The 22,396-nt window shown below is 38.0% G+C and overlaps 4 protein-coding genes across 4 annotated transcripts; 2 read left to right on the plus strand and 2 right to left on the minus strand.

Moving 5' to 3' along the window:
- The first annotated feature begins 8 nt into the window (after positions 1 to 8).
- LOC110061122 (mitochondrial amidoxime-reducing component 1-like) lies at positions 9 to 9,200 on the plus strand. The gene is made up of 7 exons (XM_020767956.2): positions 9 to 936; positions 2,952 to 3,125; positions 3,304 to 3,466; positions 4,069 to 4,209; positions 5,273 to 5,340; positions 5,726 to 5,797; positions 6,451 to 9,200. The coding sequence occupies exons 1-7, from the start codon at positions 716 to 718 to the stop codon at positions 6,569 to 6,571; spliced, it is 960 nt and encodes a 319-aa protein (XP_020623615.2). The 5' UTR covers positions 9 to 715; the 3' UTR covers positions 6,572 to 9,200.
- Positions 7,432 to 11,989, minus strand: LOC110061083 (transmembrane emp24 domain-containing protein 10-like). Its single transcript, XM_020767907.2, has 5 exons — positions 11,690 to 11,989; positions 11,426 to 11,537; positions 9,770 to 9,846; positions 9,343 to 9,469; positions 7,432 to 9,183 (listed from the first exon to the last, which is right to left on the minus strand). Exons 1-5 carry the CDS (start codon positions 11,876 to 11,878, stop codon positions 9,062 to 9,064), a joined length of 627 nt encoding a protein of 208 aa, XP_020623566.1. The 5' UTR covers positions 11,879 to 11,989; the 3' UTR covers positions 7,432 to 9,061.
- A 55-nt stretch (positions 11,990 to 12,044) lies between these two features.
- LOC110061080 (V-type proton ATPase subunit D-like) lies at positions 12,045 to 18,035 on the plus strand. The gene is made up of 10 exons (XM_020767903.2): positions 12,045 to 12,183; positions 12,269 to 12,386; positions 12,476 to 12,555; positions 13,255 to 13,322; positions 13,776 to 13,820; positions 15,014 to 15,117; positions 15,277 to 15,343; positions 15,535 to 15,613; positions 16,379 to 16,458; positions 17,168 to 18,035. Exons 1-10 carry the CDS (start codon positions 12,137 to 12,139, stop codon positions 17,221 to 17,223), a joined length of 744 nt encoding a protein of 247 aa, XP_020623562.2. The 5' UTR covers positions 12,045 to 12,136; the 3' UTR covers positions 17,224 to 18,035.
- On the minus strand, positions 17,287 to 21,700 carry LOC110061081 (arpin-like). The gene is made up of 6 exons (XM_020767904.2): positions 21,531 to 21,700; positions 20,194 to 20,275; positions 19,956 to 20,091; positions 19,207 to 19,425; positions 18,607 to 18,761; positions 17,287 to 18,303 (listed from the first exon to the last, which is right to left on the minus strand). The coding sequence occupies exons 1-6, from the start codon at positions 21,638 to 21,640 to the stop codon at positions 18,295 to 18,297; spliced, it is 711 nt and encodes a 236-aa protein (XP_020623563.2). The 5' UTR covers positions 21,641 to 21,700; the 3' UTR covers positions 17,287 to 18,294.
- Positions 21,701 to 22,396: the final 696 nt, after the last annotated feature.

A 22,396-nucleotide genomic window follows, 5' to 3' on the forward strand; every position in this document is an offset into this window, starting at 1 on the left:
TTATTTGGACGGTTTGACGTTCCGAAAACTGAACAGATAAGTCTGTCTAAATACTACTGCGTTTGGGTAGCTGTATCACAGCCCGGTAACTCTGAAATTAGATTGGTTCAGATGGTAAATATTAGGGATACACAATGGTGAATGCAATTTAGCGTCACGCATTGCAACGTGATATTAGAAGTTGTAATTGCCCCCGCAGAAAGTACTTTTTGCGTCTTTTCTAACGAGATGTAGTAAACTGCTCCGCTGTAAATGCTTCGCGAGAGTATTATGTAAAGAATACCATGTGATAGAATGAGTTAAACAGAATGTGTTAGTTTAGTTGACTTAGTTGATTGTTTGGATCATATTCATGGTAAGGTGCCTAAGTTACTGGAACAGTATGAGTGATATAGCTTATACACAAAAAATAAAATTTTTAGTTCATACAAAAATGTTCAATATTATTGTTTTCAATCAGCAGAAATAACAGAAAGCGGGGACAGATTTAGTGATAACTATTACTAGTAATAATAATAATATGCACGAGCTCTTGTTTACTGAAACGCGCGACAACCGCCGTTGTTTCAAAGTAAGGGACTGGGAATGAGTTTGCAAATTTGGTCCTTTCGTTACGCAAACGCGTCACGCAACGCTTAGTTTACAGAACACAGAGAAGCGGGGTTAGAGAGTCGAGAGACGACTTTGCAGACGATTCAACTGACAATTCACACAAATGGGAACATCTCATTCACGATTATGGACAATTACTATTCCCCTTTCTTTGCCTTTACTTGCATTTGCGTACTACAGATGGAGACAGAGGCAACTGAGAAAGATTGAGCATTACGAACAAATCGGCCACGTAACAGGCTTATTTATTTACCCGGTCAAGTCTTGTGCGGGAATTTCGCTTGAAACTGCGGACTGTTTCACGAAAGGATTACAGTTTGACAGGTCTGTTTATTCGTTTGTTTATTTGTTTGTTTGTAGGAATGTTATGGACTTACCATTATTATGCAAAAGACCGCTTTTACGCATGTAAGCTTATATCGGCTTGGCCCAGAGTCTTCAATAAGTAGTAATTAGGGTCATTCCCCAGTATTGCATTGCGCATCCTTACTGCGCATAGTTTCACGCGTGATTAGCGCGCGCGCATTAAAAAATAGCGGCTTTTTCTTTACGGCTAGACCTCGCCATGGAGGTAAATCGTCATTTTCTCGCAAACGAGTATGGTGACCTATCATTTTTTTCTGCTTTTTTGAATTGAATAATAGATTTCTCTGTGTAAAATAAATATGGACCAATTCTCAGTGTAGAACAAAAAACAATCGTCGGAAACCTGAATTTCGCAAGCAATCGTGACTACAATCATAGTGCTATTATAGGGATTTAATGGGTATAAACAAGGTGCTGTTGCTCCTAAAGGAACATGGGGACCCCTCATTTTTATTTCAAAATTTAAGTTCCTATAATATAAACAATTAATAGGCAAAGTTTCACAAAAATCTCAGTGCAGGTTCTATTTCAGTGGAATGACCTTAAACACGCGCGCATACAAGGTCATACAAACTACATAACCATCAGAACCATTAAGCTTATGCCATAAGCATTGCCTCGGAGACCTTGAAATTTGGAAAATCGTGAATTAGGTCTGCTGATAACCGAGGTGAGCCTATGATCTACCTCATTTTTGCGAGCTCTGATAATGTGTTCTGCATGGTAGAAATGAAAGTTTAGTAGTACAAGAGGCTTCAAACCCGCGCGGTTAAAATAGCTCCATGAAACTCTAGTGTGTCGAATATATGCTTTATCTTTTGTATTAGGCCCTTTTTACTGTCTAATATTGTGTTTTTCTTTTAGAGACTTACAGAAAGAACACCTTGCCTAGACTAGATTTTTGCCAAGCATAAATATGTTCCATGCAACTTGAAAGTTCCCAAACCTCCAACCCTTCCTTCCCCCCAGCCCTTATCCTACCATCCTCTCCCAGTGCAACTTCCTTCCCTCAACCTCTCTCCCTGTTTTTCTGATCTCATGGGTAAGACAGATGACCCCTAAGGATTGTGGGCTTACCACTACCCTCCCTCTCCCTCTAATTAGCCTTTAACAGCCACTATCCTCCCACAGGGAACTCTGCCATATGGGTCTCCTTAGCATAGGAACTAAAAAAAAGCCATGAGTAGAACACCAACTGTGCTTGGACCATGCCACTCTGTTCAAAAAGAAAAATCTTGCAATTATCGCGATTCAATTCAAAGTGGTACAGGGACTTGGCAGGAGAGTAGGTAGCTTGTGTTTGTTTCATAGGGTGATAGGGAGGGTGGGGTTGGGTAAGAGTGTTTTCAGTGGACTCTTCTCTTATACACTTCCCTTACAGTGGCCATAGAAAAATTTCATTTTAATCAGCCAGGCTCCCAGCAGGGGGAGAACTTGCATATAAAAGGGATGGGGGTGCTCATCATACTTGTAGGGGTTAAAAAAGCGGTTTTGGTAACTCTTAGGGTGTTCAGCCTTAAAAGGTCCACAGCGGGAGCTTTTGCGGTACCTTTTAATGTATTGAACTGAAAAAATATAACAGGAGATAAAGTGCTATGTAAGAATCAGTACCTCTTTGGGGAGAAAAAAATTCAAACCACGCCCATAAAACAGGATTTTGTTCTCTCTTAGGGGTTCTTTCAAAATTTTCAACAAGCACCCTGTCCTTTTTATACGGAAGTCCCCCCCCCGCCCCTGGGCTGGGCCCGGCTTACTCTTGAAAGTAATGTTCTGTTGTGAGTAAATTGCAAAAGATTTCCCACTTTCTGCCCTCTTCTGTCCCACCTTCCACTCCCCCATACACCCCACCCCACCCCACTGCACCCAATGCCATCCCAAGGTTCCCATTCCCTCTTTACTGAAAGTTAGTTGCCAAAGAATTGCATGGCCTCTCCATAGCTAATGTAGTGTATTTCTTCATTTCTCTCCACAAGGTACTGGGTTGTGGTAGACAGAGATGACAAATTCATCAACTCTGTTGAGAAGCCTGTACTATCTCGAGTTATTCTACATTTTGAGGATGACATGCTTTGCCTTAATGCTCCTGGCATGGCTGACACCCTAAGAGTCCCATTATACCTCAACACTCAGGAATATAAAGTCCTCAGGTAAGAGAAAAACAGACATATGACTGAATGACAGGATTGGAGGTCAAATGCATTAATAAAAAATGATTGCACTCCATTGAAATAATTTATTATGTCATATATTAAGGTTAATAAATAAATATTTATTGGCAGATATTTCAAATAGTTTATTTATATTATCAATGGTGTGATCTCATAGGGTGCTTAGGATTTCATCCAAAAGTCAGTATGCAGGAGATGAGGCAGCTGCTTGGTTTTCAACTTTACTGGACAAACCAGGTTGCAAATTGTACCAGCTTAATGAGCCACGTGATTCCACACAAGATACAAAGTGGGGAGATTTAGCTCAACCAGGAGACAGGGTATTAATACATGTTCATAACATTGTACAATCGCAAACTTAATTTAACGAGGGAATCTCTCTATTAATCATAGTATCTTTGTTTGCTCTTCCTTTGACAACTTGGCATTCAAAGGAATTGTTCGAATCCACCTACCTTTGGTTCTGTCACATTTAGACATTTTATCCACCCTAAGTTACTAATTATTAGCCACTTCTTTACTGTACATTATATTACATTATACTGTCAGTAGCAACGCCAATCATCCCACAGCTGCTCACCTGTGTGCTCAACCTGGGACCCAGCTCAACGTGGAGTTGTCATCGAGGCTCCTTAGAGATGCAAGATGGGGGGGGGGGGGGCGGGGGGAGGGGGAGGGGGTAGAAAACAGTCCACTTCTCTTCTGGGGTCCCAGCCACAGTCTGTGCCTGAGCCTACCTTATTAATCCACAGAGAGCAGCAGTCTGCAGAAACTGAATTGAATGCAGTGTCAGTAGTCAAAATAATTAAGCAAGAAAGCTTTTTGTGCAATTTTCTTGATTGATCCATGGCAGTTTAAAACAAATGATTTATAATTTAATGACTTATGCATTTAATGCCATAATTTTATTGTTTTCATCCAGGTGGGATATGCAAGCTTTGCTGCATATCACATGACCACAGAGTCATCATTAGTGGCAGTGAATAACATTCTCCCAACCCCAGTTGGTATGGACAGGTTTCGTGCTAATGTTATTATAGGAGGCACAGAACCTTTTGCAGAGGTTTGTTTTTAATCTGTTTAATTACTCCTTAAGGCTTCGGATTGAAATATGCACACAATATATAATTATGCAGATAACGGGCCACAACCATTAGCATTTAGGCTAGTTACACTGTGTGTGATGTGCAGTGGCCTCATGGTTAGTGAGCTTGACTCCGGAGCGAGCGGTCCGGGTTCAAGCCCTGGCCAGAGACATAATGTGTTGTGTTCTTGGGCAAGACACTTTACTCTCACAGTGCCTCTCTCCACCCAGGTGTATAAATGGGTACCTGCAAATTTAACACTGGGGGGTAACCCTGCGATGGACTAGCATCCCATCCAGGGGGGAGTAGAAATACTCTTAGTCGATTCAGGCTACTGAAACTGGGATAAGCTCCAGCCTGATGAGCCACTTGGCTCATATGCAGACTTTACCTAATACCTTACCTTACCATAAAATTATGCAGATACATGCATGTAAAGGGCCACAGCCATTAGCATTTAGGCTACTTAGAGCTCTGCATGCAATTTGTAAAGTCTCCAACATACAGAAGCCATTAAAAACTATCTTTATTTTTTTATCATGACACAGGATGCGGTGTTGCAGGGCGTGTATATAAACATGAAATGGCAAATTGTCAAAATGGCACTACAGTAAGCTTAATATCACTGACTTGACTGAAGTTAGCTCTCAATTATAACTGTAAGGTTTAACCCTTAGATACACCCATATGCCACATTGACTGTTATCATCATTTTTGCCATTTTGTGTTTTCATGCTCAGCCCAACTCACCATGAATCTCACTGTAGCTCAGTGGTTGCAGAATCTGACTGGTGAACATATTAAATGTCATGGGTTCAAATCCCATCGGCAACTCAGATTTTTGAAGTCCCACATTTGCGAAATAAATATGAAGAACCTTTCATTTTTTTCTAAATTTACCGTGTCTAATTATTTATCAACACTGTGAAGTAGTTTTTATGTTATTAAATTTATCAAGTATAATATTTAGATTTTTGACATATGTACCATATTTATTAAAAGAATTAGTGCATTGGTTCTCTATAAATGATTCCATCAAAGGATAACTGGTCTCAGAAAATACTGAAGATTGCAGATGTGAGGTTCAGAACACTTAAAGATTGTGGAAGGTACCATTGACTTATCAAATGATTATAATTGTAAATATTGATTAAAAATTATAGTGATCTCAGTCACTATAATTTATATGGCCAGTGCAATCTGAAAATTAGTTTATAAAATAATTAATAGCGATGTACATGTAGGCAAGCATTAGGCTATTTGAGAACTTCCAGCTCAATATGATGCAAAAGTTCCTGCTTCATCTTCAGGTCCCATATAAGTGTGTTTCTGATTTATTTGAATAGGCCTAAGAATGGGAAAGGGTCAGCATGGGGCTTGAGATCATTAGGAGGAAAAATTAGGCAATATTCATCTTCTTACTCAGAAACTGGAAGTCACTTAGTAAAGTTTCAATGAACAGCCTAAATAATCATTCTTTCTTTTTTTCTCAAGGTGTGTTCAAACCACTATAGATCCCGAAACAGGGATTAAGAGTGGATTGGAACCATTGACAACTTTAAGAAGGTACATTTTTTTACACAGATTTTGTTTGGCAGTACTTACTTTGACCAATTGCATAAAATTGTAATGACACTAAATTGCAAATTTACACACTGGAAAACCTTTAAGACTTGCATTGATGAGAGAAATTGTTATTAAATTTACCTGGAAACATAAGCATGGGGGTTTAACCTTAGTTTGTATATTTGTTATTCAAATTTGTTGTCACTTACATGCATGTGCAATATTGGTGTATTGGTGTATATGACTTCTCAAGTGCATGTAATTGCAATTGGGCCACATTCGATACATCAATATTCTAACATGGATCCAAGGCTTTTGGCTCAAAATTGCAATTTTTTAAAGTTTCATTTGTCTCACAATTCTCAAAAGAGACTTGGAAACAAAGAAAACACCAAATTTACTACAGGTTTGTCCTGAAAGCCTCATAGCCATGTCAGAATATTGATATATCAAACATGGCCTATTGGTCTACTGGTGTAATGACTTCTCAAGTAAGACTTGTCAAGTTACAGTAAATTGTTATCAATAATTACACACTCTATAAAGTATTCTTCCCATCAGAAAGTTGTCAACTACATAAAAGCACTCACTAAGATGCACAATGTACTTGCTGTAGTTTGTGATTCTTGTTCACTGCTTGATTTCATAACTAGGACAAGACTGCCTCCAGACAGAGATCCAAGGCATGGCAATGCTCCATTCTTTGGGATACAAATGGCTCCGGACTGTGAAGGAATCATCAAGCTTGGAGATCCTGTGTTCATTTCCTGCTGATTACCATCTGTCTGAGTATCACAAGTCATTCCACCTTACTGCCAACAATAATTCTTAATTAATAAATATTTTGTATTAATATCAATGTGCAGTTCAAGAAATATCCATACTCTGCACCCCCCCCCCCCCCCCCACCCCCCAACCACTGAAAGGATTGAAATTTCCTGGGCATGGGGTTGGGGTTCTGTAAGACCAAAAAAATTATAAGAATGTATGAGGGTTAATTGGAATTTCCAGAGAGGGGTTGGGGGGGAGGGGGTCTTAGAAAAAAAAATTCACTTCTGTGGGGGAGGTATAGCTATTTTCTGGAAAGTTCTACACAATGTAGATCTGGATAGTATTTCATTGTTCCAATTTTTATGGACAGTAATTGTGTAATTCTTTATATTGATAAGAAATTATTCGCATTCTCATTACTTCAATCTCTGGTGTTGATCCACCAGTATGTGTTGTTCATATGGGATGAATTAAGAATTCAAATCAATTTAAATATCCAATTATTTTTAATTCTGCAAAATTTACCGAGTCAGCTTCAGTGTTTTGTAATAATAAATCAATTTTCAAATTCAGGTACAACACAATATTATCGACAATATTTAAAAACTTTTGTTATTACAGTCCAACCCTTTGAAGTGGCCACCTATTAAACGGCCACCCCCATTAGGCGGCCAGTAATCTAAGTCTTGACAAGCGCTTTTCTATTGTTTTTACCTCTATTAAGCGGCCAACCCCTTTTTAAGTGGCCACTATCCATTTCTCTGAGGGTGGCTGTTTAATAGGGATTGACCTGTAGTTATTATACAATAAACTGGCATGTATTTTTTATACAAGTTATAATACTATCCACAGACCACCAGCTATTTAACTCTTGTAAGTCAATTTATAATTTATTTCGGGATTTGCTGCAAGAAGACTTTTTTCTTCACATGCAGATTGTCTGTAAAATGAGCAAATTATTCTAAAATAGCATAGACAAGGTTATCAAGGTAAAGCAAGGTAGTTAAACACTGAAGAAATGGCTGAGGAAGTTAATTACAATATAAGTAAGTCAATGCAATTTAAGAAAATCAGTCTGACAAAAGTAATAACAAGGACTTCAGCCAGATTTGAACCCACAAGTACCACATTTTACTACCCCAAGTACCAGGCCTTCCTAACGGGAAAGGAAGTTGGGGGAGGAGAGAAGCAGAGGTCCTTTTCTTCTCTTTTACATTTGTACCGTCTTTTTTTTCCCTCCCCCTTCCGCCCTACCTTCAAAAAGCCTGACACCCAAGCTAACATTTACTGGTGTAATGCATTACTGAGCTCATAAGCCACACCTTTTGAGCAAGGTCAGACACATAACATAACATACTACATGTACTCATAACACATACTATCCAGAGTTCATGTGTGTTTTCTTAAGTCATATTTATTACTTATCATTATTTAGTAATAATTATTTATTGAAGTCGAAGTGAATATCAGTCACTCACTCACTCATTTTAAAATATAGGAACTGTTCTTTAGAAAATAAAAAGTATGGTACACAGAATTTGCTGTCAAAAAGTGCCTAATTGAGTTATACAAACACGTGGAAATTTGGTATCCAATGAGGAATGCTAAGGGAACACAGTTCAAAGGCATTTGTCAGTTCAATGTTTCTATGACTTGAGAGAAACTAAGAAAAATGTTTTCTATTTCTTGTAGAGTACACTGAGAGGAAAAGAAATGAAATTCACTCATTGAGATTTTTTTAAAATTCTCTTTGCTTGCAACATCATTAGGTCAATACCTCAGACTAGTTCCATATCTACATCGTGATATGGAAATGTGGGGCTTAGCTCTTCTTTTCTCCATTGAAATACTTCAGAGAGTTTCTGATTTGCATCACCAGATCAAAACTTGACACAAGCACAGACAATTATATAGTGCTTTGACTTTGTCAACAGTCATGCCACCAACTAAGGTAACAAACCACTAAGGCTCAACCAAGTTTTGGGGATGAGATATTTGCTAGGCACCCCACTGTATCTACAAAGTTGCAACAGTGAACATTGCTACTAACAGTAGTATTTATTAATTTTCTATGAGGTTCTGAGAATGTTAGGTGGTCAGAATGTAAACATATCAAGTTACTTTAATTTGATTCCCTTAGGATTCGCTTCGTCACAATGGTCATTTCCCTGCCGTGACTGCTTGTTTCTCATCTCCTCCTTGTCTGCATGCAAAAGTTACATGTACCTACAATAACTATACAGCCACTGCTATTTTGTAAAGTTCCCAAGATCTTGGCATCAATGATAGAAGTGGTTGTAGGAAAGTCCAACCAATTAAGCAACGTCACACATGTTGCTGAAGTTAGTTCAGAACACATAACTAGGGGCTTCATACCCCAAACCCAGTGACAAGTTCATCAGAGCCAGCACGATTCATAAAAATGTCACAAAACATCTGCAAGAGCTGGCATGATAGTCAAGTTTGTAATGGTTCAGCATCAAATTTCCAGAGCTACTCAATGAGCTTCTTGGCAATGAAGAATCGTCGCAGGTAAAACAGTTGCCATGTGGCCAGACCAAACAAACACAGAATAGAGAAAACACTGAAATACAGCACACGGGAGTATGTGGATTCTGCAAAACAAAGAAAATGAGCAGATCCAAATTACTACATGTAAAACAAAATGGTATTATATTTCACACAATATCTTAATGTTCATTACATGACACACAACAGGCCAGGTTTGATATACATGTATCAGTATTGTAACATGGATCTGAGGCTTTCCTCACCATTTGTGTCCCTCATTTCCTGCTCTCTTTGTCTCATGTAAGCAAAGTCATTAACAACTGCATCTGCTAAATCTTCTAGCCTCTTCAATTCAACTTCCATTGGTTTGAGCTTTTCAGCTTTTGCTAACTGCAATTGAGGCACAAGAATCAGTTACAAGCAAACAAAGGGTGCCCCGCTATCATTTTTGTCAATTAGGTTTTGATTTACTTGTATAACTACATGTAAGAACATTGTTGTGGAGAAAACTAACAAATTTCAAATCAAGATATACATGTAATATTAAGAACAACAACCTAAAAATGGGATCTTCATGCCAAACAATGTATAAGTACTGTATATCAAGTGATCTCAATCTGGGCAACCTGGGTTTGCAGTTCAAACGGCTGGTAAGTTACAAATAACACTGTTACCCCAACAGTAACTTACATCTTCATAGTTCTTTGCTTCTACACCATGTTTGACATTCAAGAACACTTCACGGTCAACTCCTCCTCCAGCTTGCCCTACAATGCATCAACAGAAAATGAGTTCTTTGATGGTCAAGTACATTCTCGAGTATAGAAACCCAGACAGACATTCCTGAGTGTAAAAAGAACCAAAATGTAGAGATGTCTGTTTATACATGTAACTGTGTACTTATACTACTCTGTAGACAGGGAATTAAACATAGAGGCTGCACTGGGAAACCTATCCCTACACTGTAAATGTCATGTACAGTGTGCATTGGCAAGTGTCAAATCCTGAAAATGTGGTTATCCTTCAAACAGTATAGATCATTTTCACATGACGTCATCACTTTCTAAAATCCAAAAGTAAAGAGCCACCAAAGTTTTTATCCTTATCAGGCATAAGAGGCGGTATATTTATATCTGTTTACAATTTTACAGCTCAATAGCGTGCTTCGTTTGGAATCCAGAGAATTTTGAATTTCAGGGTTATGGAGGTGTGTGACACAAGGCTAAGATCGAGTTTGTCGAAAAATGTATGCTTATCTCATGATTTTGAGCCTTTTCAGAAGTTAGAGCATTATGAAAAGTGCTTATGTAAATGCTTGTTTGATCAGTACTGATAATAAGTCGCCTAGATAGCCAAAGTAAGTTCCAGATGTTTACACTATTTTCCGGCCGCCATATTGGTGTACCACGGAGGTACACCAACATGGCATTTTCATACTGGGCTCTGTAAATATCTGCGAAACATTCCGACGAATATCTGAAGTTTGGGGAAATGCACAGGCTTAAAACTTGGAGAAAAGTCTTATTTAGTTATCTTCTATAACATCATAACTTCACAGCTTTTTCCACTGGATGGTTTTCGATTTTTTTTAATTGCGCGACAGTGAAAATGACCTATACTAAGTTACTTACAGAACTGAAACCTAAAACTTGGATGCAAATGCTTAATATACATGTACAGCTGTAGCATATGCAACTTCCTCTCTAAATATTGTAATTTATTTCATTTTATTCAAATGATATCATAGTACCAACATAGCCCATTGCCACATTTGGTAAAATTCAACTTGATTGGTAGCCAAAGATTTTCTCCTCTAGCCTTCAAACTTTGTAAGAAGCCATTCATCTAAAAATGGCACAACTTCACAGTAATTTATTGTGCATACAGTTTTACATCCCATCATATCTGAGAGTGCTGCTCTTGTAATAGGGTAACATGAGAAAAATTGTAAACAGCTTCATATGTAGATCTGGGGTTTCCAACAAACCCACTGTACAATTATGAGTTTGGGGGGGGGGGGGGGGGGGCATTCCACTATAAATTCCCTTCCTCCCTGTTGATGAGATTTTCTGAAGTGTCATACTGAGGGGGTTGTTGCTCTTTCAGCACTGCTTCATCTTTATTGTATATTTCTGGGGAAATCTACAGGAAAAAAAGACTTTTTCTTGAAGAGGTAAAGAAAACTTGGTTATTTTTGTGGAGGACATTATGTCAGCAATTTGATCCTTTTTTTCCAAGGAAGAAGAATTTTGACTTATCTTGCAATGCGGGAAAGCTAAGGGGGTTGTGGACATAGTATGGAATACCCCCGTTTCAGCATTGTAACTTATTTTTACCACTGATTACCTTCACTCTCTACACAGACTTTGTACATGTCATAGTCATCAGTTGTGAAAGCAAATTTCCCCTTGGTTGCTTCTTCTTTCTTGTACAAGACATGCCCGGTAGAATCAGTTACCTAAAAAAGGGGATTACCACGCGCATAAGCTAAATGCACAGTAAGCCAGATAACAAAGTTCATGCGAAAATTTAATCAACTTGTGCACCATTATCGATTGGAAAAAAGCCGCATTAACGTGAAATAATCGCGCTTTTTCGAAAAACACTCACCGTTAAGTGCGTTTTCTGATGGGGAGCTTCTGATAATCTGTATTCACCAGTGACTAAAACATCTTTATGAACTTCTTCTCTCAGACACTTCTCTTGACCGGGTGGTAAAGTGAACGAAAGAGTGCTAACTAGGGCAAAATAATTCAATAAGACTACAGATAAGACTACGAGGAGTGAAGACGCCTTCATTTCGAAATGTAAAGCGTTTAAAGACTAGATAAATGTGTCGTTTTCTGGCATCAAGACGGCTTTCAAGATGGCTGGCGACGTGGCATAAGGAGAGAGAAAGAAGATCCGGGAATTCTTCCTTTTGCAACAATCCGCTGACTAAGCGCGGGCGATTGCCCGAAACAGGCTTGGTAGCCAAGCTAAACATTGGTACAAGGGAAGAAACAGAGAGGAAGAGAGAGAAGATTTAGGGTTGAATATTTCTGCACTTTTCTCAATATGTCTGGCGGAGGAAAAGACAGGCTGAACATATTCCCTTCAAGAATGTAAGGCAAACAATCTAGTTAAAGTAGTAAGAGTTTTTATGATGGAAATATCAATGAAAATGGGTTATATTTCATTGTTTTCTAGGGCCTTAACGTTGATGAAGGCTCGTCTGAAGGGAGCACAGAAAGGTCACAGTCTTCTGAAAAAGAAATCCGACGCATTGACGATGCGCTTCAGGAAAATCCTTAAACAGATCATAGAAGTAAGCGTGGAGAGTGGGAGGTAGATGTCATGAAATGTTAATTTTAAATATCAATTTTTTAACTTTCCGTTTTGTTTTTGCATCAAAAGACCAAAACTTTGATGGGTGATGTAATGAGAGAAGCAACTTTCTCTTTAGCTGAGGCAAACTTTGCTGCTGGGGATTTCAGGTAATGATTTAGATAAGTAATTAGATTACTGCAGTTTCATCGGCCTTATGGCTGCCGTTTTTATATGTAACACCTGCATGATGGAATAAAGGATGGATTGATTGACTAACTGACTGACTAAACTAATTGGCTGATTGTTTGATTTACTGACTGACTGACTGACTGATGGCATGATTGATTGATTGACTGATCGATATTTGTTTGACTGACTGACTGACTGACTGACTGACTGGCTGGCTGGCTGACTGGCTGACTGACTAAATGACTGACTGACAGACAGACAGAGTAACTGCTGACTGACTGACTGAGTCAGACTTACTGACTGAGAGACTGACAGGCTGACCGACAGACTGATTGACTGACTGACTCACAGACTGACTAATGGAATGATTGATTGATTGACTGATCGATATATTTCTGACTTACTGTTGGATTGACTGATTGATTAACCTTTACAGTAGTTAGAATTTTGTCAAAATCTGAGATTAAAATGAATTTTGATGTGCACAGTGAGTCTACTGGTCTTTAGTTACAGTAATGAGAAAACTGAATGAACCCAGTTGGCAATAACTAATACAACAGTGCAGATATTCCTGGGGCAATCTTTTACGAGTGTATTGAACTTTATCATAATAATTGTACTTGTATAACGTTTTTGTGACAATTCAACATTGTACATAAAACCCTCTACATTTTCAGCTATGTTGTTCTGGAGAATGTTGACAAGGCACAAACAAAGATTCGTCTCAGGAAAGACAATGTTGCTGGTAGAGTATGACAGTAACTTTAAAATAGGACAATACTTAATAGATATCTTAATAGATACATTTATTTGACTTAAAAAAGTATGTAAAATTTGTAACACGGTGTAAGTGGTACAGATGGTACATGTACATGTATATAACTGACTGTATTATTATTCATGTAACCTACAGCAATTACATGTGCATGTATTATTGACACACTCAAGAGCTGCTCTAAGTTATTTTGTGTGTGTGTGTCCCCAAGTTGCCATTTCATCCCATATAAAAATAATTTCTAAGTCTTGACATTTTTTTCAGATTTGCAGTCTCAAATCTTTTCTTATTTTAGTTCTTGTTTATTTCATATATAAGTTACATGTACGTTGCACTTGTGCAAGAGTTTGTGGAATTATTGCTGGTATTGCTCTCATGTTTGGTAACAGCATGATATAATGTACTCCTTTGGTTCCATTTAAGGTGTTCAGCTACCAATATTTGAAGCATATGCTGATGGGACCAACAGTAAGTTTTATGCATTGATGAACTATTGTTATATAATTTTTGTGGTTTTATGGACTTATAATTTGTAATTTGTTAACCCTGTCTACCCTGGATAATCAAAGTCATCGCACGCACGCACCTTAATCACTTGCATCACGTAACACATACTAATATATCATGGCAAATTTAAATTATGATTTCCTGTTGTTTCGCTTCATTGCACACCATCCAACAATTCTTCGATATTTTGAATTCAATTTTCTCGAAAACGAAAAGCAAATTGGGGGAAAAACAGCAAAGCATTGTTAAGTAAGTAAATTGAAGGCCACATGCAAAAAATCGGGCACTTTTGACAAAATTTTTTTTTTACCTAAATAGTCATTGAGGAGGATTTTCCACTAGCATCTTCAATTGTACTGTCAGTAAACTATTGGATTTGGAAATTTCCAGTTCCTTGCTTGAATGTCGATGCTACATGTAAATGATGATCCAGAAAAAGACAGTGATGAAATGAAATTATAGTTATTGAACTAGCCTAGCTGATACCATCTTGACTTATATTGTCTTTATTGAACAAGCAATCAAAATTGGCATGCAAGTGATATCGATCTGGGGTTGACATCTATACATGTACAATGTACATGTACATGTACATGCATCAGCTGTAATTGCATGTCCATTGTTATCATTGTCATCATTATCATTTCCAATTCCCCTACTGAGAAGATTCCCCTGTTTTGATATACATTGTATTAAAATTAGATTTGGTGCCCAAGCTTAGTGGAATAAGATGAGAAATCAAAATTTTTCATCCCTAACCTTGATGTGATTTCTTTTGTTTTATTCTCCTAACCCTCAGCACCTAGTTAGAATTTTAATACATCAAAATTGGCCTATTGTGCATCCACTTTGTAGTTATTGAGTACTGTATGTGCATGTATTCATCATCTGGAATATGTTTGAGCATTGCTGTTATGACACACATGCCAGGTATCAACTTTAAAATCTTTGAGCAGAAGTTGTCATGCTAGCATCTTGGAACCTTTCTTATCTGCTGCAACTTTTACTGCTTCAAAGACCTTTGTCAGCTAATATGTTTTCATATACTTTATCCTGAAGACAATACGGACTCCCTGGGCATACAACTCTCAACCTGCCTACATGTAGGTCACCCATATGATGGCCAACGCTGTTTTATCTTTTTCGTTTGTCAGGTTATGAACTGACTGGTTTGTCTCGTGGTGGTCAGCAGGTTGGAAAGTGTCAGGAAGTCTATGCAAAGGCTGTAAAACTGCTTGTAGAACTGGCCTCTCTACAGGTGAAGGACTATTCCTTTTTAGTTCTCGAAGTTAGCTAATCCCTTCTAACTTGTATGAACTACTAAATTTGAAACCTTCAATCTTGTGATATTAGATCTTATTATACATGTAGCTAATTCATTTTACTCTTCTTTTGTTTGTAATTTCAATCTTTTCAGACTGCCTTCATTACTCTAGATGAGGCAATCAAAATCACAAATAGGAGAGTGAATGCTATTGAGTATGGTAAGAATTTTTTTTGATTTCGAGGTTGGTTTTAAGATGAGATTGTCCTCTGGAAAACTTCTTTTCCTTGATTTAGTCTTGAACACATCAGGCAGATAATATCAATTGGTATGCAAGAAAGTTCAAATGTTAATTAATGATTGAGCATACTATGACATCATGCATTATTTGCCATACTTTGTGATTTGCAGTTATCATTCCAAAAATTGAGGCAACAATAACATACATCATAGGAGAGTTGGATGAAAGAGAGAGAGAAGAATTTTACAGGTCAGTGTGCATTCTTTATCATACAGTATAAGGAAGGTACCATTAAGTTGTGAGGTATTTCAGCACTCCAAAAGGCCACAACTTCATGTATGTTTTAGTGCATCTCAGTGTGTGTGTGAACTCAGTTTGTACTGCATATCAGAGTACATTGACTGAAGTTCCAAATGAATGAAGGTTACATCCCCTGCAATTACTTTCAGTTGTAACAACTTTCAGGGGCAAGGGAGGGGGACTCTCCGGGTACATGTAGATGTGTACACATAGCAATAAATTGTTTTGTTATGTTCACGTACGTTTGGAAGGTCACTACTTTCAGGTGGTCATTTCTTGTGCAACTTTATAGTTTACCTTTTTCAAGGCTCTTCCAGGTTGTTCAGATGTTAGTTGAATCAGTGTCAGTCTTTCTCGAGGCTACTGTCAGCTGGACTGTCACACTGGACCAGCTACTGAATAAGGAGAGGGTGCAGGGGTGGAAGTCCAGGAGGAAAGGTAGTGGAAAGGCTGTAGAAAGCGGAAAACAGTTGATGGGACGTGGGATTGGTAACTTACATGTAAAGGTGCTAGGAACTGGGAGAAATAGGATTTTCTTTTACGTTCAAGAGAAAAAGTACAGTCACAGGAGTCACAGAGGAAAGGGAAGAAATTGCAAGTAAAACATATTCAAAATTGGAAGTCCCCCTCCCCCCATTAAGTACTACTGGGTTCACATCGTTTATATTGTTGGTAAAGTCTCACTTTCTTCATACATGTTCATGTGCTACCTAGGCTTAAGAAAATTCAAGAAAAGAAGAAAATTATGAAAAAGAAGGCAGAGGAAGCAAAGAAAGCAAAAGGAATAACTAATGGTAAGAGTCAATGAGTAAATTTCAGTAACATCACGTTACTAAGCACAGGGTATATATATTGACCTGTTCAGTGGTGGATCCAGACCTCCAACTAAGGGGAGTGGGGGGGGGGGGTGTTTTTTACTTGCCCCTCCGGCTTTTCTTCCTTCTGCAATTTTTTTTTTACCCAAAATAAGGAGGCCCCGGGCCCCTTCCCAGATCCACCACTGCTGTTTTAGACAGTCCTTTCCCTCTAAAGTCGTTCGGTTGAAGCTACACATTTGTTGGGGTGGAAGTTAAATGTTGACAGTACTTGTATTTGCCATGGTTCTCAGTCGTTTTTACATTTAGATTGCTGTCAGAAGAGACTTGTAAATAAGCTTAAGAGGTGGCTACATTACATGTATATTACATACAAATCTTATGTTGCCGCATAAGCCTTGTATGTTGAGTCAGAACAGGCAACTGTCTTCAGGTGACAGAGGGTGGAAATCTACCTCTTGCCATCTTCTACTGACAGAGATGATCCCCGTTGATCCAGGGCAACATTTTATCAGTGACTTCCAAGAAATTTGCAAAGTACCCATACAATTTTTAGTAAGAGAGATAATGGTACTTGGAGAGACATTGTACAGTTGGTTTCTTGGTCAAGAATTCTTTAGCGTGATCCCAGATTTACCCAGAACTTATTTATTTTAAATATTTCACTTTCTGAATCTTTTGTTTTCAGATCAAACTGTAAACCTATTGGATGATGCAGAGGACGAAGATTTGCTTTTCAACTAACACCAAAATAATAGTATTATAAATATTAAATTCTTTCAAGATTGTCTTGTTTAGGAATCTCAGTTCTCAATTACTGCAGTAATTTATTTCAGAATGCTTATTACTACTGGTGGTAGAAAAATCAAGCTTTTTATAATGATGTGGGATTTTGTACAGACGTTACATGTATCTGCTATAATTGTACAAATTGTATAAATGATTTAACTCAATCCATGAAGTATAGTTACATGTATCCTTGAATAATGTACATGTACAGTTTTTATGAACGTTACAGCTGTATCTGTTTTGCTTGGTTAGGTATTATAGACAATGACTACAGGATGTGGTGGATATTTTTTCATGGATTTTGTGAAATCAGTGTTGTATTGATACATTTTAATTATGAGTTATGTAACTACTGACAGCTATTTGAGAAGTCTTTATAGTCTAGTGTTGCTCCACTTAACTAACAATTTCAATTTAAATTCTGGTAGTGGATTGCTGCTTAATTATAGGAGTTATTCCCTGTACTGTTGAAGTGACACAAAATTTTTGAAACATTTTGCTAAGTTTAACTGCAGTAGTAATTCTGCATAATAATTTACCATGCATTGCATAGAGTATTGATGTGTGAGTGAATGCCAGTCTAGCATAATTAACTGAATTCCACAGAGTTGGCAATGAGAATGATTAATAATAATTATTATAATGTTATACGGTTCTTGAGTACAACTTTATTTAATTTTTATTAATAATAGTAGATCTAGCATAAACTATGTTTCACATAGTGCGTTGTATGGATATTCAAGATAATTATAATTGACATTCATGGATCAATGTGGTAAACTGTTAATTTTGAAGCATTCATGCTCTTCCTTGAACTCCGTGAATAGTTCTTGAATCTGGCCATCAAGGGCATATGACAGTTTAGCTGAATAGACATTGCATAAAGAAACAAGGGTTACAATCAGAGTTTGAACTACCCTCCTAATGAACTTCTGATCAGTTTCCTTGGTCTCTTGTTGCTTTTACAGAAGACATACTTAGTGTGACAGCTTGCAAGTTTTTCACCACTTGTGAGACTACAGGTACTCAGTCATCCTGAAAGATAACCACTGATTTTAAAAATATTTCTAAACGTTTGCCACACCCTTTAAATATACACCTTACTTTTTGTTTGTTTGGGGGGGGGGGGGGGAGGCTTACAAGAGAATAGGGCCAAGGGGGGTATTGCAACGACATTCACCATCTCTGATTTTAAAATGCTATTTTATATATTATTAAGCTCTTAAATTGCCATCATAACTGACTAAAGGTCTAATCTAATCAAGCTTCAAGTCATCATCTCAGCATCCCCTGCTGCCATATTACTACATCTCGCTTCCCAAAAAAGAAGGCACTCACCCATTCATCATCATCAGCTTCAGCTACTTCATCCTGTGGAATTTCTTGTCGACCTTTAAATGACATCACCTTGTCTGTCCAAGAGCTACCTGCTCCCTCCCCTCCAGTGTAATTTGTTGCAGTTGCACTGCTATCTTCAAGTTTGACAATGAACTCTTGAAGCAGAAAAGAATCTTATTTTAATATATTGATGACTAAGGTTTTATGTTCGATGATTAGCAATTAGCAGATACTCATGGTCTTACAGCCGTGGATATTGTGACACTAGTTGCCTTGCAGGTTGTCAGTGGTCAGAACACTTTTTGTGAGGTAAGCATTGCTCAGACAATTTGTTGTTCTTTGTTCTTTCCTTTTATTTCCTGGTTCTGTTTATACAGCTCTCACAAGAGAGCCCCACTGTAAGATCTGACTGTCTTGCTGGTCTCAAATAAATTCACTCATTTCATTGTAACTAAACTTTCTTTAAGATGGACACAGCTAAAGTGAACAGGTAGAGCTGCAAGCCAGAAGGAGTAAAGAAGTAGCAATTCAAAAAATATATATCAGTGGAAAAGAGACCAAGAAATAATAATAAGAACATTTATTAACAACAAATCTCACCGATGAATGGGCCTTCTCCTTTAGTTTTTAATCTGACATGGTCTCCTTGAAGCAGTTCCATCTTGTCAATGTATTTTTCTTCACACCAGAAGGCTTGACTGGCATTTTTGCCACTATCATGGAGTTTGTTCTCTGTGAGTCTTGACAATTCTGCTACTGTTGTCATCTTTTTTGCCTCAGCTGGGTTAATTTTATCAGAATCACCAGCAGCAGAAGTCTCTACAGTACAAAATTATGAAAGTATGTTTGAGACAAGGACACAGCAATAATTCAATAATTTTTAATATTAAGTGAATGTGTTTAAAAACACATTCACGTAATATTATGATAATTTCAGTATCACTTTCAAATCCAACGATAATTTGATCACCAGCGGAAAGATATGTACAATCCTGACCAAAAGTCCTTGAGACACTTCACAAAATGTCAACTGGTGATGATTATTTTGAAGTGGTAAGCCATTATTAAATTTTTCCGACCACCCCCCCTCCCCCCCCCCCCCCCCCAAAGCAATGTTGGAATAGTGGGTCTACTTTGAATGAATCAACATCAACACTGTGTTAAGGGTGATAAGAGGAAGTGGACAGAAAGACCATACCTTAGCAAAAGTGCAAAGTGTCCCAAGACTTTTGACCAGAATTGTAGTTCACGTCCTGTGAATTCAAAAGCACGTCCTTTTGTAAATTAAAACACCTTTCCAAACATTTCAATCTTAATTGTGAAAATACATTCGTGGAGGTCTGACTTACTGTAAGACGACATCAAATAACCAGTGCTGACTTTCTTGTCCTTCCCGTAGTTAGGTTCAATTTCCTTTCCAGAGCTTGAATCAAATTTTCTCTTCAAGGCTTTTGAAATCTCAACATGTAGCACAACATAACGCCACTGTTTAAATTTGTTTAAAGAAAGCAGTAAATCAAACAGAAGACATGAAGTCATTCAATATGAAGATTAAAACATGATGATTAAAATAATAAACAGATATACCTTCTGGGAACCTGAGAATGGATCAGTAACAGAAAATCTCAATTGTCCATGGATATTTCCCTCAATGATTACACCACCAGGCCTTTTGAAACAAATGCAAGATAACAATAGCACCATAATGATTGTATTTTACACTCACAGCCTCCTTGCCCCCTCCCCACCCCCACACCCCCTCCATTGATGAGCTACCAGCAAGTGAAAATGTACTGCCTAAAAATATATTTAAGTGCTGGTATTATGCCCCCACCCTGAATTAAATTGATTTTTTCCCCTCACAAACATGCCAGCTTCTGTCCCAACAGGAGTACGGGGTAGAGGGTGGGCGCGGATTACCTAGGACAAAACTAAAATTAATAATTATATAATTAAATAATTATATACACGGAACTTCAAGAACTATTCCATAACAAAAACTGCCACATAAAACTTTAAACTCTGGCATGTTTAAGTCTTTAGGGGAGTAAGTAAGAATCACAATACTAGCTTGAATTTTAAATCTTTTAAAATAATATACTTTTATTTCCCATTTTAATGATCATCTTTAAACAAATAATTGTTGCAGTCCATCCCAATTAACCCGCGTCCTTTTCATTTCACTTTCCCTTTTGGATCTTGAAGAGAGAGCGAGCATATTGACTGTCCAAGTCTCTATATGTACATTGATCTCTCAGACCAGAGCTTGTTCGTCATTCTGCTAATAGCGGACAGTCGTAAAGCAGCTTAAAGCCAGGTACAATTTAGTTAACGCTGTACACAAGGATTTATTATTCTCATTAATCCTGAAAAACTGGCAAAGTTTGGAGTTTGGAGACTTTCGGGGATATATAAGCAGTTGAAAAAGATCGAAACTAAAGCGATTTATCATTAGGGGTGGCGAATGGTCCGTCAAAAACTCTGGGTCTAGCAAAATTTTAGTCGAATTTTATGGGTCTCGCAGTCTGGTTTTTTTTTCTCGGTTATGTGCGTCTCGCAGTTCTCGTGTTTTACACCAAGGTGTCTCGGAGTCTCGATTTTTTGCCACGGCTAAAGGTCTCGAAGTCCCGATTCGTTTGTTTGTTTTTTAGATCTGATGTCTCGTACACAACGAAAGGCTCCTTTGTAAGACTTTTGTACAAGCTCATTCTAGCTCATTCTCGTAGCTCTCATCCAAATCTGGGGCTCGAATTTTAAGAGTCTGAACGTCTCGCGCTCGCACTGAAAACACACAAGTCTCGGTCTCGCAATCTAAACAGTCAAAATGTCTCGGGCTCGCAAAGAAAAACGCTAGCTCGCCGTCTCGCCAAGTCTCGCATTTACCATTGCCCACCCCTATCATTGTCTCACTTTAGAAAACCAACCTCTGTGAACGAAAAAGCTCCTCGGGTTCCCAACGCTTTTCCCATCGAACAGGAGTTACAGGAATTGACTCCAAAGGTTTGTTGTCGTGGAGCATATGAGCACGACTCATTTTTACCTGCAGTTGTTTCGTCGCACGTTCTAGAGTTATATTTCAAACCATTTGACAATATTGACAGGCGTTCTCAAAAATTCCGGTTGATTGTGAGGGTCTGGAAAGGAATGGACGTCACGCGATCCAGCGACATGTAGATGTCACGAAATGAGTCTGTATAACGAATGGATCTCTTTACCGATGTCACGAAATGAGAACAATTAGTTTGTATTCTTCATGTAAACACAAAACTACCTCGATAGATCAATTTATCGTGCCTAATTTAATGGATATGCGACGTTTCATAAAAGTCTGATAAAAAATCGTGAAAATATGGGACCCCAAACTTGCCAATACTCAGCAAAGGCAAGGGGCAAGCCTTGCCCCCTCACTAAAAAGAATTGCAATTTTTGTGCGACAGTTGCAACGGAATCTTATGACACTTCGCATATTTAATAAATTCGACACGGGCATGACAAATTGAGCAGCAAGGGTGAAAAAAATTGGAATAAAGGAGACCCGTACTTAGTTATTGACCAATAAATACATGCCGTTTTGTCTTAGATCTAGTACCAGCCTTGCAATCAATTTTGTTTGAGTTATGATTTGGCATATTCAAACGCGTTAGAATTGGAAGTACTGTGCCTCTCTTCGCCGATTCGTTACAAGAGCTTAAATTGGGAGATCACTACAAAATGTGTTTATACTCAGTTGCTGTCATTTGCAGGCGCAAATGAGAAGGGGACAACGTTTCTGCACAAAATTATTCCTTGT

This window comes from Orbicella faveolata, unplaced genomic scaffold, assembly GCF_042242905.1.
Source record: "Orbicella faveolata isolate gen_17 unplaced genomic scaffold, um_ofav_v1 contig_24, whole genome shotgun sequence".
In the NCBI taxonomy this organism is placed as follows: domain Eukaryota; kingdom Metazoa; phylum Cnidaria; class Anthozoa; order Scleractinia; family Merulinidae; genus Orbicella; species Orbicella faveolata.

Coding starts and splice junctions, on each gene's coding strand:
- LOC110061122 (XM_020767956.2), top strand. CDS start 716: ATGGGAACATCTCATTCACGATTATGGACAATTACTATTCCCCTTTCT. Junction 3,126..3,303: donor CAGGAATATAAAGTCCTCAG/GTAAGAGAAAAA, acceptor GTGATCTCATAG/GGTGCTTAGGATTTCATCCA. Junction 5,341..5,725: donor ACACTTAAAGATTGTGGAAG/GTACCATTGACT, acceptor TTTTTTCTCAAG/GTGTGTTCAAACCACTATAG.
- LOC110061083 (XM_020767907.2), bottom strand. CDS start 11,878: ATGAAGGCGTCTTCACTCCTCGTAGTCTTATCTGTAGTCTTATTGAAT. Junction 11,538..11,689: donor ATCAGAAAACGCACTTAACG/GTGAGTGTTTTT, acceptor CCCCTTTTTTAG/GTAACTGATTCTACCGGGCA. Junction 9,470..9,769: donor AAGCAAAGAACTATGAAGAT/GTAAGTTACTGT, acceptor CCTCAATTGCAG/TTAGCAAAAGCTGAAAAGCT.
- LOC110061080 (XM_020767903.2), top strand. CDS start 12,137: ATGTCTGGCGGAGGAAAAGACAGGCTGAACATATTCCCTTCAAGAAT. Junction 12,387..12,475: donor TCCTTAAACAGATCATAGAA/GTAAGCGTGGAG, acceptor TTGCATCAAAAG/ACCAAAACTTTGATGGGTGA. Junction 15,614..16,378: donor GAGAGAGAAGAATTTTACAG/GTCAGTGTGCAT, acceptor TGTGCTACCTAG/GCTTAAGAAAATTCAAGAAA.
- LOC110061081 (XM_020767904.2), bottom strand. CDS start 21,640: ATGAGTCGTGCTCATATGCTCCACGACAACAAACCTTTGGAGTCAATT. Junction 20,276..21,530: donor GAGCTTTTTCGTTCACAGAG/GTTGGTTTTCTA, acceptor TTGTTTCAAAAG/GCCTGGTGGTGTAATCATTG. Junction 19,426..19,955: donor TTATTTGATGTCGTCTTACA/GTAAGTCAGACC, acceptor TTTGTACTGTAG/AGACTTCTGCTGCTGGTGAT.